Source organism: Zeugodacus cucurbitae, chromosome 5 (genome assembly GCF_028554725.1).
Source record: "Zeugodacus cucurbitae isolate PBARC_wt_2022May chromosome 5, idZeuCucr1.2, whole genome shotgun sequence".
In the NCBI taxonomy this organism is placed as follows: domain Eukaryota; kingdom Metazoa; phylum Arthropoda; class Insecta; order Diptera; family Tephritidae; genus Zeugodacus; species Zeugodacus cucurbitae.
The window spans coordinates 2,319,531-2,337,965 of NC_071670.1; the positions used below are offsets into that span (position 1 = coordinate 2,319,531).

The 18,435-nt window shown below is 34.4% G+C and overlaps 2 protein-coding genes across 3 annotated transcripts in view; one reads left to right on the forward strand and one right to left on the reverse strand.

The window, feature by feature from the left end:
* LOC105208727 (relaxin receptor 2) overlaps positions 1-6,570 on the forward strand; it is a 63,547-nt gene extending 56,977 nt beyond the window's left edge. For both annotated transcript variants that reach the window (XM_029037956.2, XM_011178726.3), the window contains exons 16-18: positions 2,263-2,407; positions 3,329-3,483; positions 4,951-6,570. In XM_029037956.2, the coding sequence (XP_028893789.1) occupies positions 2,263-2,407; positions 3,329-3,483; positions 4,951-5,335 (685 nt within the window). In that variant the 3' untranslated portion in view covers positions 5,336-6,570. The remainder of the gene's footprint in view (positions 1-2,262; positions 2,408-3,328; positions 3,484-4,950) is intronic.
* Positions 6,571-14,493: 7,923 nt separating this feature from the next.
* LOC114803506 (uncharacterized) lies at positions 14,494-18,186 on the reverse strand. The gene is made up of 2 exons (XM_029038015.2): positions 17,815-18,186; positions 14,494-17,370 (listed from the first exon to the last, which is right to left on the reverse strand). The coding sequence occupies exons 1-2, from the start codon at positions 18,044-18,046 to the stop codon at positions 15,935-15,937; spliced, it is 1,668 nt and encodes a 555-aa protein (XP_028893848.1). The 5' UTR covers positions 18,047-18,186; the 3' UTR covers positions 14,494-15,934.
* Positions 18,187-18,435: the final 249 nt, after the last annotated feature.

The window sequence follows — 18,435 nt, forward strand, 5'->3', positions numbered from 1 at the left end:
TGACATTTCTCCGGTGACTTGGAAGTTACAGAACTTCTCGATGCACTTGAAATGATTAGATAAAAGAATAAAAGAAAACAACCATTTGGGCGAAATTAATATTCGACTCAGGAACTGTCTGATACACCTCCACTCGACTGTGTTAAGGACTGCTTAATGCTTTGGCCACAGTGATAATGACAGTTACTTTTTAAGAGTTTTGAATGGCGATTCCAGTTATATAGTTGTTGTAGGTAGGAAATATTCTTCAAATAGTTCGAAAGTATCCGAACCAATTGGCAGTCCTGAGATAGTCATAAGTCTCTGAACTGTTTATGTTATGTTGCTGTAGAATTTCTCTGTGACCATGTCCCTGTTGACTCTCTCTCTCTTTTTTCATAACACCGCTGACGTGTGAATCTCTGGACGAAGAACCGACTCACTTAAAAAGGGGTTTCTCAGGTCTGCCTTCATATAAAGTACCGAGTTGAAAGAGAATTTCGCTAAAGATTTATTGATAAATGTTCGTCAATTTATTGCGAAGAACATCATAAACGAATTAATGTTGAGCTAAATGAATTTTATGACGGTCATCCATATAATTCGAGGTCTTAGAAACAAACTCAGTGGCTGAGCTCAAGTGAGCAAACTTTCGCTGTACTTGAAATAAAACTTAAGAGATCATCCCAATGGTTAGGTAAATTGTAGATTTGCCATTATCTTCCACTCAGCAACAGAGACTCCTGCTGCAATATTTTCAATTAAATCTTAACCTCTAATCGTTCAAGCGAACTTTACTTTGCTTTTGTTACCAACAACTCCTTCAACATCTTGAAGCTATTTCTACCAGCTTATACATTCGTCCATCCATCCATCATATTTATTTGTTATTGTTTACACAAGGTTCAAAGCCACAGCCTTAAACCACACACAACAACACATGCTCACTCATATACTCTGAGCGCTCCGTGCTCTTTGCATAAATAAGACGTGACTTATGGCGACTGACGTGTGAGCCACCTCAGAGCTCGAGCTCTGCACTGCTTTAGCCACCCGCCTGCTGAGCAATGACCCTCCATGCGTTGAGTGTGACTTTATTGCTGGACGGTTGGTTGAACGTCTGATTGTGCCGACTGACTGCTTGGGTTCCTTGTTGTCTGCGGCACCGTCCACAAGTGTCGTTGTTTACTTATAAATTTAGTGCTTTCACAACACGCACACTTCGGTCGCTGGTGACGTGCGGTTGACATTATTATTATTGTCCACTGTGTTTTTTATAACTGTATTTGTGTTTCTTTTTTCATTTTATTGCTCCCGTTCTTAGCTTTCCTCCATTTGCCCTGCATTTCGTCGATACATTAAATCATTAAGTTTTTATGTTGACTAGGGCCGGCACGTTTTTCAAGAGCTTAACACACATTAGAATTGAATTTAAATGTTTTTCTAGGTTTTTATCAGTAGGCCAAGCAAAGAGTATTGATTCGAATTGGCCTAAAATGTCATAAGCTACCATATCAGAATAACTGACGAAGCGTTTTTGGTAGAGAGAGTGAAAAAGAGGGAGAAAAGAAGGAGAAGACAGAAAGACAGAGAGTGGTGTCTGTGAGTAACTCTGACGTAAAGTTCATTTCTCGAATTTGAATGGTAATTAGGGAATGTTATTAACGTTTTCAATTTCCACTTTTGGGTCTTCAATGTGATCGTGATGTTCGTAAGATCACATATAATAGATGTGTGATGCGTTCGAGCAAAGTTGTACACTCATTGAAACTCAGAAAATGACTTCACTGGATCGTTTGTGACAAAAAATTTTAAATCTTTCCCCGAAAGAAACCTAATACGATCATATGTCTATGTACTATAGACATATCTGGTATCTTTAGCGTAAAAAAGTTATAAAAATAGTTGAAAAATGTTTGGTATAAACCATACTACTAAGATCTATCTAAACTTTATTTTGATCGCGCACTTTTTAATACCTTTGAAACGGAATTCTCTTGAGTGATATTTATCAGAGGTCTGACCAGAACAATTCGAAGGCTCTTTCAGTAATTCTTTAGAAGGGTGACAACTACTATTTGACAAGCGATTTAAGAAGCACGAAAGCTGTCTCCTATCTTCTTCTTTTTCCATTCTGGGGCTCTTAAAAAGCTTTCTCTTTGCTATGCTATTACATAAAAATACCTATTTTTCTATTTTCTAGTTTTCATTCATCTCAATTCCATTAAATCAATTTTGTATGCTTGTTTTTTTATCTTATAAAATTCCCTTTTATATTTACAGCATCGTTTTCCGTCTCGTCCTGCTGTGGGGTATGTCTTTCGTGCTTGCCGCTCTGCCTTTTTTGCCGATAAAATATTTTGGTGGTCACTTTTATGGCACTAACGGTGTTTGTCTTTCACTGCACATACACGATCCATTTGCAAAGGTGAGTAAGTGAGGGGGCGATGGGAAAGTAAATAAAAGTAATGCTTACATTAAAGATAGAATGTAAAGTTTATACGAGTATGTCACAAAATCATTCTTGAATACCCAGTGAGCCAAATTTGTTGAATTTAAGAGAACGTTTATTAACTAATAGCCTGAATGTAGGCAACGTTTTTATTATTTTTGGTATAGCAAATGAATTTATAGAAATATCATAATAAATTTCAGTATAATTTTATAGTTTTCTTTAGCAATTATTGTATTTTTTGAATGAACTTAGTAGGTTCTTTAATTCTTCATGTAATTTAAGCGAATGTTGCCTACATTTAGGAGCATTAGTTTTAATTTTATTTATTTTAAATATGATCATATTTAAGTGCTTTAAGCCAGAAGCAACTATATCTTAAACGCTTTCTTTATTGAAGTGTTGTATCAAATAGGTTGCGTAGCTGGGCTAAAATCTCAAATTGCGCCTAAATGTAGGCAACATTTTATTATTATTATCTTAAATGAAGAAATTTTAAGTTATTTATTCGATAGACTTGGCTCGCTGGTTAAATACTTCACAGACACATCGACTTATCTATATAGACATATACATATACATTTATCTAAGCATACAAACGCCGAGTTCGTGTAAATAAAGAATTGCGCTTCGTCAGCAACGTCGCAGGCGTTTGTGTTTACACAATTCGTTTTCTTTGTCGCTTTGTATGTAAATTGCATTTCGATTTTTTCGACATTTTCCACAACAAAGTTGTGATTTTTCGAAGCATAGCGTTGTTATGCGTCGGCACACCCATCTGCATATGTACATATATCTTGTTTATTTTCCAAACCTCCACCCCCACCACATCATTCAATTATTCCATCAAATAATTTGTGATTTTGATTTGTGATTTTGTGCACTTGACTTTCGCAGGGTTGGGAGTACTCGGCGCTGCTGTTCATACTCATCAACACCGTCTCGCTGATTTTCATATCGAACTCGTACATACGCATGCTGCAGGCGATACGGGACTCAGGCGGCGGCATGCGGAGCACGCTGAGTGGACGCGAGAATGTCGTGGCTACGCGGTAAGTGAACGTTATTTACATTCTTCATCTTGCTTTTACTTTTTGTGTGTCTATTTTACTTGTTTGTTACCTTGTGGGAGTATCATAGCTACCTTTATAAGGGAGTGAGGAGGAAATGCAAAACTAGTAATGAGAAGTGGCAGAAAACACATTAAATTTGATAGCTAGCTGCGATTGATGGAATGCTTTTAGGCATTACTTACTCTCCCCAAAAAAGTAGCTTTGATCGATTCTATAGATATTGGATTTAATGTTCTAGAGTGGACTTTAAACTCAATGTTAGTATCGTTACTATAAATATCTACTCAGGCTTGAAACAGAGGAACGATGTCTGCAATTCCATACTAGCTTTTGCAGACCTTTGGCTTTCAGCACTTATTCAGCTTAAGAAACTGATAGCTGAATAAAGCGCTGAATGTGAAAGCTCTGAAAAAGCGTAGTACAGAGCTTAATACAGAGTTAGGAAAGTTCTTTCGTTTTGCCCGGGACTTGAGAGTAATTTTTTATACATAAATTTAGATCTTTTTATATACATGAAATCCATTATTATCCTTGTTTCGGTTCTTAACTGGTACATTGTCTTTCACGCCTTTCAGAACTCGTTTTCATTCGATCATGAATATCTAGACAAATGCAGATTCGGATCAATATTGCTAAGAAATCAAAAACTGCTTTCTTCTACAAAATTTTAAATAGAGAGAATAAGGGGTTCAGCAGATTGAGAAATGGAAAGGTTTGGAACCATAAGCAGCTTTTGTGAGTTCAGAACACTTTTTTAGGACTTCAATAGAACTTTCCGTTGGAGATTATAGATCATAACTTAGCTGTTGAACACACCTGTACACACACTGTAGTTTAGTCGAAGAACTCCGATCGGACTGACTGACTTGCCCGTCCGTTTAGTTGCAATGCCATTTTGGGCTAAAGGGTACAAATCGTTCGGCTTCAGTCGGAAAGTCGTAAGAATCTTGAAGCTATATCTTAAAGAATCGGTCGAAATGTATTTCTGAAGTCAAGCTCGTGGCTTTTGGTTCTTCAAATCCTGTACTTGTTTAAATTATGCCGTTATGGTGATAGCCCTTGATCAGTTGGTTCCATTCTGCCTATATTAATGTCCTAGGGAAGGGTTGTATATTTCAGACCTCTAACAAGGCTTTATATTGCTTTTTGACTTAAATATCTTTTAGATGTCGCTATTAATCGCATATTCGCAAGAACTAATTTAATATTGGCGGATTGAGTTCGCTAAGATGGTTTACAATGAGGAAGCAGAAGAAATAGAGATTTATCGGTCGAGATGGTGGTGATAAAAAGGCTCTGACTAGTTTTTTATTCCCAAAAGTTTAGGAAATTTAAGTTTATCACGTCTTAGACGTACATAACTCTAGCATGTACCAAAGCCCTTATTTTATAGTTATATACTTCATTTTTAATTTTCACCTAATTCTTCTCCATTTTTCCTTGCAGCTTCGCGATAATCGTCACAACAGACTGCGCCTGTTGGCTGCCGATAATTGTCGTCAAGGTGGCAGCGCTCTCGGGCTGTGCCATCTCGCCCTCGCTGTATGCCTGGCTTGCAGTGCTCGTGCTGCCGGTGAACTCGGCCCTCAATCCCGTGCTGTACACGCTTACGACGGCGGCGTTCAAGCAGCAGCTGCTGCGCTACTGCCAAGCGGTGCCCACCAGCTGCTCACTGATGACCGACCCGCGCTCGCAGACTCAAACCGCCTTCGACTCGAACCTCAGCATGAGCCTGGGCCACTTCAGCAGCATACGCACGAACCATAGCCACAACTACAGCCGCTCCTCGAGCCGCATGCGCTCGCAGAACCGACGCCTCAGCTATGTGTGATGCCTGCGCTGCAGCGCAGCTGGCGGCGAGGCAGGTAGCAAGCTGGATCCGGAGCGCTGGAGGCAAAATCACGCGCATGAAATGTACTGCTGAGTAGCTAGAGAGACACTGGAATGAGACTGTCTTCTTCTTAATTGTAGTCTAGTTTTAGTGTTAGTTTTACTAGCGAAATTCCTTCATTTCTATGTTTTGTAGAGATTATTTAACGATCTAGTTTATAAGGCTCCAGTTGGCAAGTTTTAATGAAATATTTAAGGAATAGGAATTTTAATAATACTGACTGAGCTCAACTGTCAGCAACAATAGTGTAAAAATCTCGCTTTGAAAAAAGTTTCATTTAAAATTTTATTAAAAAAAACTACTTTCCTAGAAATTTGTTGAGCCACGCCAACGAATGTTGTGATCTTTCAAGTATTATCCATTAATTTAAGAAGCTAGCTTTATAAGAAATAGTTTTATAAGAATGTAAATGTGTACTTTTGTAGACTTACAATAATTATTATTAATAAGTAATTAAGTTAGATATTTTACTGTAAAAACAACTATTTTATGTGTTTAAAAATCGCTTGAAACTGTTTGTAAATATGGCAACTTTACAGTAAAGAGATTATGAGCATTTATATTATGCAGTCGGTGTGTTATCGCTCAACGAAATTGTTAGTAATTTAAGTGAAAATTGTTGTAAATGCTTTGAAATAAATAAAGATTGCATATGTTTTCCTTTTTAAAGTGAAAAAATATGCAAATCTGCAAGAAAAATGCATTAAAAACACGTAAACTACTTACATAAAAAATTGTTAAAAAATGGTTAAAAACTAATATTTTTGAATTACAAAATATTGTGAGGAGCATTGTCGTTACATATCAGCTTCATTTGCTTGCGGAAACCCAAGAAATTCCTCTGTTTCTGCGACTTTTTCCCAAAATAACGACAATTTGCGCACTTTTTTAATTTTCAAAAATATTACGTAATCGCAATTTTCAATATTTCTCAATACGTTTGTAGCGCATGCGTTTCTGCAAAATTCAAAATTTAAATCATCCAAATCCGTCCAGCCGTTCAAAAGTTATTCGCGTTTTTGTGTTTCGCAGCCACCTACTGCATGCTCCTGGTCGCCTGGTGCATCGGCCAGATTTTCGCTGCAAATTGAAATGCATTTTCCCGCAGCCGACGTCGGCAGCGCCGGACAACAGCGAAACGTAAATGCTTATAACTTTTGAACCAGAGGTCGGATTTGGGTGCTCTAAATTTTGAATTTTGCAGAATCGCATGGACTATAATCCTAAATAAGTGGATTCTCTGTTGGTCTTATCAGCGAATTTATAAAATTAAAAATGTGATGCAAATCGAGAATTTTCATGGAAATTACACACAAGATGCATTCGTTTGCTTAAATATGTTTCAGAAAATGGTGTTAGTAGTTACTCCGTGTCATTAGCTACCCATTCAATGCCTCACATGTTCAATAAAACCACATTTTTTATATAAAACTTTACTTTAAATGTTTGTACTAAATTGCATAATTTATTGCACAATAAACGCAATATTGTGTTGTTTGGACGACTGTTTTTGTTTGATAAACATAATTATTCACTTTCTACTTCATTTTTATATTCTCCTTTTCTTCCATGCATGTCCAAACGCTGGTTGATGCGCCGAAATGTGTTCGATTTTGGTGTTACCATATCTTTATTTGTTGAGATATTTCATAGAAATGTGTATGCTTATTTAATGTAAAAAATCATCTAATTTCTATATTTGCAAGTTAGAACTCGAAATTCCCATGTTTTAGCCAATTTTCACTGAAAATTTGCGATTTGCAGTACATTTTTAATTTTCAAAAATATTACGTAATTGCAATTTCAAATATTTTTCAATACGTTTGTAGCGCATGCGTTTCTGCTGAATTCAAAATTTAGATCATCCAAATCCGTCCAGCCGTTCAAAAGTTATTCGCGTTTTTGTGTTTCGCATCCACCTACTGTATGCTCCTGGTCGCCTGGTGCATCGGCCAGATTTTCGCTGCAAATTGAAACGCATTTTCCCGCAGCCGACGTCGGCAGCGCCGGACAACAGCGAAACGCAAATGCTTATAACTTTTGAACCAGAGGTCCAATTTGGCTGATCTAAATTTCGAATTTTGTAGAATCGCATGGACTATAATCCTAAGTAAGTGGATTCTCTGTTGGTCTTATCAGCGAATTTATAAAATTAAAAATGTGATGCAAATCGAGAATTTTCATGGAAATTACACACAAGATGCATTCGTTTGCTTAAATATGTTTCAGAAAATGGTGTTAGTAGTTACTCCGTGTCATTAGCTACCCATTCAATGCCTCACATGTTCAATAAAACCACATTTTTTATATAAAACTTTACTTTAAATGTTTGTACTAAATTGCATAATTTATTGCACAATAAACGCAATATTGTGTTGTTTGGACGACTGTTTTTGTTTGATAAACATAATTATTCACTTTCTACTTCATTTTTATATTCTCCTTTTCTTCCATGCATGTCCAAACGCTGGTTGATGCGCCGAAATGTGTTCGATTTTGGTGTTACCATATCTTTATTTGTTGAGATATTTCATAGAAATGTGTATGCTTATTTAATGTAAAAAATCATCTAATTTCTATATTTGCAAGTTAGAACTCGAAATTCCCATGTTTTAGCCAATTTTCACTGAAAATTTGCGATTTGCAGTACATTTTTAATTTTCAAAAATATTACGTAATTGCAATTTCAAATATTTTTCAATACGTTTGTAGCGCATGCGTTTCTGCTGAATTCAAAATTTAGATCATCCAAATCCGTCCAGCCGTTCAAAAGTTATTCGCGTTTTTGTGTTTCGCATCCACCTACTGTATGCTCCTGGTCGCCTGGTGCATCGGCCAGATTTTCGCTGCAAATTGAAACGCATTTTCCCGCAGCCGACGTCGGCAGCGCCGGACAACAGCGAAACGCAAATGCTTATAACTTTTGAACCAGAGGTCCAATTTGGCTGATCTAAATTTCGAATTTTGTAGAATCGCATGGACTATAATCCTAAGTAAGTGGATTCTCTGTTGGTCTTATCAGCGAATTTATAAAATTAAAAATGTGATGCAAATCGAGAATTTTCATGGAAATTACACACAAAATACATTCGTTTGCTTAAATATGTTTCAGGAAATGGTGTTTGTAGTTACTCCGTGTCATTAGCCATCCATTTAGTGCCTTACATGTTCAATAAAACAACATTTTTCATATAATATTTCTCTTTTAATGTTTACACTAAATAACATAATTTATTGCACAATATACGCAATATTTTGTTGTTGGAACGAATGCTTTTGTATGCCAGACAGTAATTATTCACTTTCTACTTCATTTTTATATTCTCCTTTTCTTCTACGCATGTGCAAACGCTGGTTGATGCACCGAAGTGTGTTCGTTTTTTGTGTTACCATATCGTTGTTTCTATATATATTCCGAAGAATTGTATATGCTCATTTAAGGTAAAACATCATGTAGTTTCTATATTTGCAAGTTAGAACTCGAAATTCCGATGTTTTAATAACTTTTTCGCTGAAAGTTTGCGATTTGCAACATTTTTTTATTTTTCTAAATTCGCTGGTTATTCCTGGAATAAATCTTATCATATAGGATTATAGAGCATCCGATTCCGCAAATTTTGACATTTTTAGTTTTCCGCTATAACCACTGGTTCAAAAGTTATAAGCGTTTTTGTGTTCGGCAGCTACCTACTGCCTGCTCCTGGTCGCCTAGTAGAAATCCCAATTTTTCGCACCAAATTGAAATGCATTTTTCGGGCAGCGGCGCCAGCAGAGCGGCAGAGCTGCGCGATGGTATTGCATATGCAAATGGGCAAATTTGAATTAACGGAAGTGGGAAGTGGCGGGACCGGAAAATGTCACCGGGCGGAAACCCCCAGCATTTGGACATGCATGGAAGAAAAGGAGAATATAAAAATGAAGTAGAAAGTGAATAATTATGTTTATCAAACAAAAACAGTCGTTCAAACAACACAATATTGCGAATATTGTACAATAAATTATGCAATTTAGTGCAAACATTAAAAGTGAAATATTATATAAAAAATGTGGTTTTATTGAACATGTGAGGCATTGAATGGGTAGCTAATGACACGGAGTAACTACTAACACCATTTTCTGAAACATATTTAAGCAAACGAATGCATCTTGTGTGTAATTTCCATGAAAATTCTCGATTTGCATCACATTTTTAATTTTATAAATTCGCTGATAAGACCAACAGAGAATCCACTTATTTAGGATTATAGTCCATGTGATTCTACAAAATTCGAAATTTAGATCAGCCAAATCGGACCTCTGGTTCAAAAGTTATAAGCATTTGCGTTTCGCTGTTGTCCGGCGCTGCCGACGTCGGCTGCGGGAAAATGCGTTTCAATTTGTAGCGAAAATCTGGCCGATGCACCAGGCGACCAGGAGCATGCAGTAGGTGGCTGCGAAACACAAAAACGCGAATAACTTTTGAACGGCTGGACGGATTTGGATGATTTAAATTTTGAATTTTACAGAAACGCATGCGCTACAAACGTATTGAAAAATATTTGAAATTGCAATTACGTAATATTTTTGAAAATTAAAAATGTGCTGCAAATCGCAAATTTTCAGCGAAAAGTGGCTAAAACATGGGAATTTCGAGTTCTAACTTGCAAATATCGAAACTAGATGATTTTTTACATTAAATAAGCATACACATGTCTATGAAATATCTCAACAAATAAAGATATGGTAACACCAAAATCGTACACATTTGCGTGCATCAACCAGCGTTTACAGGTGCATAGAATATAAAATTGAAGTAGAAAATTAGTATTTATTGTGTAGCAAACTAAAACATTCGTTTGAACATCAGAATAGTGCGTATATTATGCAAAAAATTATGCAATTTAGTGCAAACATTGAAAGTAAAATATTATATGAAAATGTTTGTTTTATTGAACAAGTGAGGTACTCAATGAATGGCTAATGACACGGAGTAACTATTTACTTGATTTTCTGAAACGTATTTAAGAAAATTAATGCATTTTGTGCGTATTTTCTATAAAAATATGCGATTTGCAACACATTTTTATTTCTAAAAATTTGCTACTAATTCCAAGAATATTTATTTATAGATAGGATTGTAGCGCATCCGATTCTGCAAATTTTGGCATTTTTAGTTTTTCGCTACGACCAGCCGTTCAAAAGTTATTCGCATTTTTGTGTTTGGCAGCCACCTACTGCCTGCTCCTGGTCGCCTGGTGCATCGGCCAGAATTCGTTGAAATGCTGAATGCATGTTTCTGCCGCCAACAGTTGTGATGCCACTGTAGTAAGTGATGGTTGGTGGGTTTGAACTTTGCTAAGTGTCTTGGCTAACATGGAGGTGACTTGAGTTCGTGATGGTGGTGAATTGCTGTGGATTTTAACTTGGCTAAATTTGTGGAATGCAAATATTGTTGCAGACTTTGCTGGTTGGTGCTTGAACTTACTGTGAGGTGAGATTTAAATGGGTTTATGACTAAAAACTTACTGTTAACCACATGAATAAGTAGCAGTGAAACACTTGTTTAACATTTATGTTTTTTTCAAAGTTTTTCATTTATTTCATATTTGCTTGTTTACATGTAAATCACTTCGGTTTATGATTTCTTTTATTATTTTTGCAATTTCATCAATTTGCATAAATTCTGTTAATTCACCAACTTATAAATATTCTATGTACTAATATTGATTACATATCTATCTATATATGTATGTGTGTGTGAGTTTGTGTGTATGTATGTATGCTAGAGCTAACGGTTACTTGCATCTCAAGTGCTTTGCTGCTTCTGCATGTCTTTTCTTCGTTGAATGACAAACGAATTTGCCCATTATTTCTAGATTCTCTTATAGTTTTCATGATTATGTCATTCATTTAATTTTGTTTTAATAAAAAAATTAAAAATTAAATAAAAATAATAAAAAAATTACAAATAACTTGAAAAAAAATTTGACATTCGTTTCTTCGCTTTTCTCACATTTTGCAGCAAATATTTTCCATATACAAAGTAGATATGTATGCAGTATATATGTGTGTCTAAAGAAGTGCAGTGCATTAGGCATAATTTTAGAATATAAAAACTGTAATTTTATATTAAGCAAATATTTTGTAAACTTAAAAATAACAGTTTATAAAATTCATAAAACATATTTGCCACAAATTTAAAAATTAATAATAATTAAAAATATTTTCTTATCAGCTAACACTTGTCTATTTACACAGGGTGAGTCATACATTTAAAATAATTATAAAAAATATAATATGCCATAGTTAAAACTGAAATAAAATTGTTGAAATTACACAATATTTTCATTAATTTCGCTTTACTTAATTCACATTTCATTTTTTATATTCCAAAAATTTTAATTTTCAACAATTTTTCTTCAGTTTCTCATACATATTGACTATGTCGTAGTGATTTTTTATGTAAACTATTTTTAAAACTTAAATAATAATATAATATTTACAAAAATAAAATACGATGTCTAGTGGCAGCGATAAACGATGGCGCAAAAATTAAGTTTTAGAAGAAGTGGTGGTGTGAGAAAAGCTCTTAAAATGTTTCTAAAGCTACCAAAAGCTTGCTGGGAAGGTTTGGAAAAGCTTCTATATTTGTGTGAATGTGAAAGATACATTAAAAAATACTGAAAAATATTTTCATAAAATAGTGAGAGCTCTGAAAAAGTGTTAAAGCTCTGAAAACATGTGTGAAAACTTTTTTATTTATGTGAAAGTGCAAAATGCTTTAAAAAAATACTTGAAAAAATTGTGAAAGCTCTGAAAAAATGTGTGAAAGCTCTCCAAAAAAGTGAAAGCTCTCCAAAATCTCCTATTTCTGTTAGAGAAATAATTACTTTCCTCTTTGATTTAAAGGCTTACACGAAATCAAAGCTCGTTAAAGTTGAATGAGAGCTCTCATAAAAAAGTTTGAAAGCTCTAAAGAAAATATGTGAAAGCTTATTTATTTATGTGACAGTGAAAACTATTTTTAAAATTTTTTTGAATAAATTGTGAAAGCTCTGAATGAAAGCTTTCGAAAAATCACTTGTTTTGGTAGAGAAATAATTACTTTTCTTTCATATATAAAGAATTTTTCAAAGTCAAAGCTCGTTAAAGTTGAAAAAGAGCTTTTTGAAAGCTCTCAAGCTGTTTTTATGCTTACATTTTACAAATTATGTCATCTTATTTCTCACATTAGCCTACATAAATACTATATGCTCGCATAAAAATCACATCACTTAATTTTTGCGCCATCGAAAATTACATTTTTTTCATTTTCCACTACTTTTAGTTTCTTCTCAGTTTCTTACAGATTTTCATATGTAGTATCTGCAACACTTTGCCTACATATGTATGTTTATTACAATACAATACAAATTTCATTTGTTTGCAGAAATTAAATTAAATAAAAAATATATCTACTATAATATATATAAAGAAATACCGTTACATATTTACATGTGTGTTTTTTTATTGTTGCTTAATGCATAATGCTCATTAGTTATACTATAGTTGTGTGTCTTAAGTTGCAATTAACGTATTCACATCAAGTACCGTTAAGTACTAATTACACATACACCTACTTGGATGTGTGTAAGTGTGTTTTCTATGATTTCTGCGTCCCAATTTTTATGTTTATTTCTTCTGTTTTTTACTACTTTAATTATACAATTAACATATTATTGTTGTTTTTATACTCGGTAGAAACTTAGATTTAATGATATTTTTCGCCATTTTTCGTTTTCTCACCAACATTGCTTCATAGGTTGCTTGTAAATTTGCTTCACGATTGGCAGAGTTGCCAATTTTATTATTTTCTAATAATCGTTATGGAAATTTTGCTAATTTGTTGTTGTTGCTTTTTCACAACTTTTGAGAATTTTTTACATTTTTCTTATTGTTGTAATTTTTGTTTTTTTCTTCTCAGTTTCAGCTTACAGTTATGATTTATGTGAGCTTCACATTTTAAATTTAATTTCTTTTTACACATTACATATACATATACATATACATTTATAAATCGCTTTAATCGTCTTTACAACGCCATCAGTCTTTAACTTAGGGATTAAATTGTGTACTTGCTTAAAATTAAATTTATTTATTTGTTTACTTAGTTGAAATTGGAAAATGCTTTCAGAGGTGATTTTAAGTTTGAAAATATCTTTTTCAGAAATGTTAAAATAAATATGTCGAGTATAGTATTTTAGGTTTTAAGTAGTTGATTGTTTTAGAACGCAAGCATTAAAAAAATAATTAAAAAAATAAAAAAAAAATAAATAAATAAATAATAATTAAAATTTATTAAAAACATAAAAATATATAAAATAAATTTTGAAAAATTACAAAAAAGTTAAATATCCAAAAATAGACAAAAAATCAAAAATAACTAAAATTCATATTTTTTAAAATTGTCAAAAATAAAAAATTTAAAATTTTTTAAAAACAAAATATATAAAATTAGTTCTGAAAAATTACAATTTTTTTTAATTGTCAAAAATAAAAATAAAAATATTTTAAAAACTTAAAAAAGAAATATTTTAAATAAATAAAGTTTTAAAACTTAATAAAATGGAAAAAATTAATGATCGAAATTTAAAAAAAAAAACCAAAATTATATTTTTAAAATTAATTAGATTAAAAAAATCTATGTAGAAAATGTAATAAAAATTAAAACTTTTTCAAAATTTCATACTTTAATCTTATCAGATTGTAGTAACGTGCTGTAAATTATTGATAGAAATTATTTAATATTATTTGTGACACATTTGCCTTGTTTTGGTTGAGTAAAAATCTTGGGTTAAAAAAAAAAAAATAAAAAATGAAAAAAATATAAAAAATTAAATTAAAAAAAATTAAGATATAAAATAAAAAAATATAAAAAAAAAAAATTAAAAATAAAAAATATTTTAAAAATAAAAAAAAAATTTAAAAAGAAATTTTAATAAAAAAATATAAAGAATTAAACTAAAGAAAATTAGAAAAAAAAAATTTTTAAATAAAAAAATATGAAAAATTAAACTAAAAAAAATTAGAAAAAAATATCATAAAATAAATAAAAAATTTAAAAATATATTAGAGTAGAATTATAGTTTTGTGGTGCCAAAAGCTTTGCTAATCAATTTATAGGAAAATTTATGTAATTTTTTTTACCGTATTCGTATTTTAAGCAAAATATTTGTTTTTGTCGAAATTAGTCGTAAATATCGGACTTTTTCACACAAAAATTAAATTATTAAAAATTATTTATTAAATTATTAAATATTATTAAAATGAAGAACAGAATTTGAAAAATTTTTTAATTTAATTAAAAAAATTAAAATATTTCAGATCAAATAATGTTTGCTAAAAAGTTTGAAATTTTTCAGAAATTTCGAAATAATTTTTTTTCAAACCTTTTTAGTGATTTTAAAAGAAAAAATTGAATTATTTAATTGTTGGAATTTTTAAATATTTTAATCTGGCAACTCTTAATTTTTTATGTAGTTACTAAATTTTTAGTTTTTTTTTAACAAAAATTTAAGAAAAGTTTTAGCTTCATTTTCACATTTTCTTCCAAATTTTTAATTTTTAAAATTTCTCAGCTCAGCTCTTGGCACTTTCAAATTATTTACAAGTGAATATTTACTTTAATTTTCTTAATTTCTGTTTATATTACAAAAAAGAAATATTTTCTTTTAAGTTTCTTTCAAGATCGTACACTTTTTAACATGAAGGCACATTTTACATTTTTGTTCTGTTTTTGTTTTTCAAGTGTAAATATAAAGAGCATAATAACAAGATTTATTTACTAGAATTTACAGTTTTTTGTTCTACAAACGAAGACAGCTTTTAAAGGAGTCAGGATTTAAAAAAAGAAATATTTTTATAATATTTGTTTTTTTTTTTGAATTTTTTTGTCGATAGTTAAAATTTACAAGCATTTTTTCAATGCTGGGGAACATTTTATCGCCATAACACTGTTTCGAAGTAATAATTTCTCATTGCTTTCACTAATAATAAAAAAACGTTCGTTCGTTTTTGTAAAATACAGCGAAGAAATTGTCTTCGTTAAGTACCACACTATTTTCGTTTTCTATTTTTCTGACGAGGATGCTTTACTTACTTTCAAGGTAACGGTATAAAGTTAGTGAACTTTAGGTATCTTGCACTGGAGAGCTTTACGCTTTCTGAGTGATATTTTGTAGCAGATGGTGCGCTATATATTTGTAGTGAATTAAATTTTAGACACACCGCTTTCACGAGCTTTCACCCATTGCGAAGAGCTTTCACGAGCTTTTAATTTCACGTAGATTAAATAATTACAGCCGCAATTTCTCACAAACACCGTAGTTCATTTTGCAAACAGTCACTTTAAAATTCCGCTCAGAATTATCAGAAAAACTCGTTGCTGCCCGGCGCACCCTCTCGCCAACGTTCGCGCTCGTAGTAGTCTGCCGCATTGCCTGCGCCACTGCCACTACTGCTCTCCCCCACTCTGCCGCCCATCCAGCTATTGCTGCCGCCCGCCCACCAACTGCCCAGAAATCACCGTTCACTCGCGTGCGTGGTCGAACCAATGCCGCCACCGACGGGTCGCTTGAAGAAACCCAAAGTATCGAGCGTGCGGAAGGTGCGTCGTATGAGCTCGTCTTTGTACTTCCAGATCGTTTTGTCCTCGACCGAATTCTCGCGGTATTCCTCACAGCTCTTCTTCAGCGTATTCACGCAGTCGGCGCGATAATGCTGCAGCTGCGCGTCGGTGGTGTTCACCGGGTATGACTTGCAGACGCCGCCGAGGCAAGCGAGCGGAAAGTGATTGTGCAGGGTGAGCACGCGCTCGGGATCGTGGAAACACTTCACGTACTGATTGGGTTTGGTGTAGTTCTTGGCGCGGTGCACGTGTTGCAGCATGTGCATGTACTTGGGTATGTCCTTGTGCCAGCCGTGCTCGTGCTGTTGGTCGTCCAGGAAGTAGACATTGCGGAAATTGTAACTGTTGTAGCCTTCGGGTTTGATCTTCATCGATTCGGGCACCACTTTCTCCATCAGCTCTTTCCAGAGCACGAAGTTGCCTTTCGGCATGATCACTTCGTCGATGTCGAGTAGCGCAATGTATTTGTACAAGTAGAGATTCTTGTAGAGACAATCATTGTAGGGTATGACCTCATTCTGACGCTTGTGATTCGTCTTCTTCGTGAGGTAGAGATGCTGGAAGCCGGGCACATTCGGTTGTCCACCCGGCAGTGTCAGCGGTATGACCTGCACTTTGCCCTCCTGCTCGTAGTGGCTAAGCACTTTTGTGATATTCGGATGCACTTGCAGATTGTAGAAGTAGATCTTATCGGCGCCCAAAATATTCAACATCTCGATCCATTCAATCAAACGCACCGAGAGATCATCGTACAGAAAGTCCAGACCCTTAACGCAAACGGCGAAACCTTTCTTCTGATCATCTGGCGGCCGATTGTAGATGACGCGCAAGTTATTTGTTGCTGTATCGCATTCCTTCTCCACCATCGATACCGAGCTGGGCACCACGCCATGGAAGGGTTTCGGTATTTGACATGCTATCAGATAGGGCTGATAGATGCCCTGCTTGTAGTTACCCCACTTATTGTACCAGATATATTTGTATTCGAATGTCTTCACAATGAAGGGTTCCTTCTGGCCATCGAACCAGAACTGACAATATGTCTTTACCGTCGGCTGTATGCGATCGATCATACCGAGAATACGTACCGTCGGTCCGATACGTGAGGTCTTACGTATATCATAGTAAGCGCCGAACAGCTGGAAGGTGCCGTTAGATGTGCGCATCGTCTGCCAGTAGATATTATTGAATTCCAACTCGAAGATGGACGGATATTTGGCGCATGTGTTGGATTTTTGCTGACGGAAATTCTTGTTCTTGCTCCAGTAGGCGATGGGGAGCGAAGGTATGCGCGACTCAACATCGCGCACCAGCTGATCATCATCCATGGCTGGAAGGGATGGAGGAAAAGAGATAAAAGGAGAGAAAATGAATTAGTAAGACTAAAAATAGAGTGGACAAATTATATCTTCTGCTGAGGTATGGTTTGGGGTTAATAATGTCAATGAGGTTCGAAGAACAGAGACTGTTTGCCGGTATTGACAAATATACAAGTCGACTAAAACCTCTTTCTTCAGAAAGGCTTTGTAATGTTTTACGGTCCTGAGAACTATCGGAGCCCACTTGAACCCATCTTCATCGTCATTATTTGGACGGTCGTTAGTCATAGTCTCTTCGTCTTCTCAGAATAAGGTGTCTAGTTAATTACAATGATTGGTCGGAGACCTCTACCTTCGGACTACGTTAGTGAGTATTACGAGCGTTATTCTCCTTAGACCCTTCAGTCAAACTTAGAGGTTAGTTCATTTATAGTCTTTCGCAACCCTTCACTCACCTGTTCGATTGTCTACCAATATCTCCGAGGGATCAAAACGATCCGTTGTGGTCGACGTAGTCTCCGCGTAACGCAATATGTCCTTCTGCAGCAAAATGCGACCACTCAACGGCACAGCGCTGTACTCCTGTGAGACAATATTGGTGCCGTGCATTTTGAAGAGACCGATTATGACAAAGGACCACACGCACAGAGAAAGCAAAACTTTCAAGATAATCTTTGAACTGGCCATTTTGCTGTGTTTGTTGTTTGCTTAAAAGTAATGATTGTTGTTGTTGTAAATATTAAGTCTAGTAGTACTTTAGTACTAACTTATTATTATTATTATTGTTGTTGTTGTTGTTGTGCTTGTGCTTGCTTCTGCGTTAAGCACGTGTTTTCACCAGTCACGGCGTATTATTATTGTTGTTGTTATTGTAGCGGCGCCTCGCTGTTCCTCTTTGATGAATGTCGGAGACTCTTTGCGGCACACGAAAATTCCATTAAAACTTTGAACAACTGAAACGAGACAACAGAGAAGTTGGAGTGTAAGTAAAATATGAAATTTATATAATTGTGTGGGTGAAAGCGGCAGAGAGAGAAAGAGAGGGTGTGTGATGGTGTCCAGTAAAAATGGCTACA

Coding starts and splice junctions, on each gene's coding strand:
- LOC114803506 (XM_029038015.2), bottom strand. CDS start 18,046: ATGGCCAGTTCAAAGATTATCTTGAAAGTTTTGCTTTCTCTGTGCGTG. Junction 17,371..17,814: donor ATTGGTAGACAATCGAACAG/GTGAGTGAAGGG, acceptor CATCCCTTCCAG/CCATGGATGATGATCAGCTG.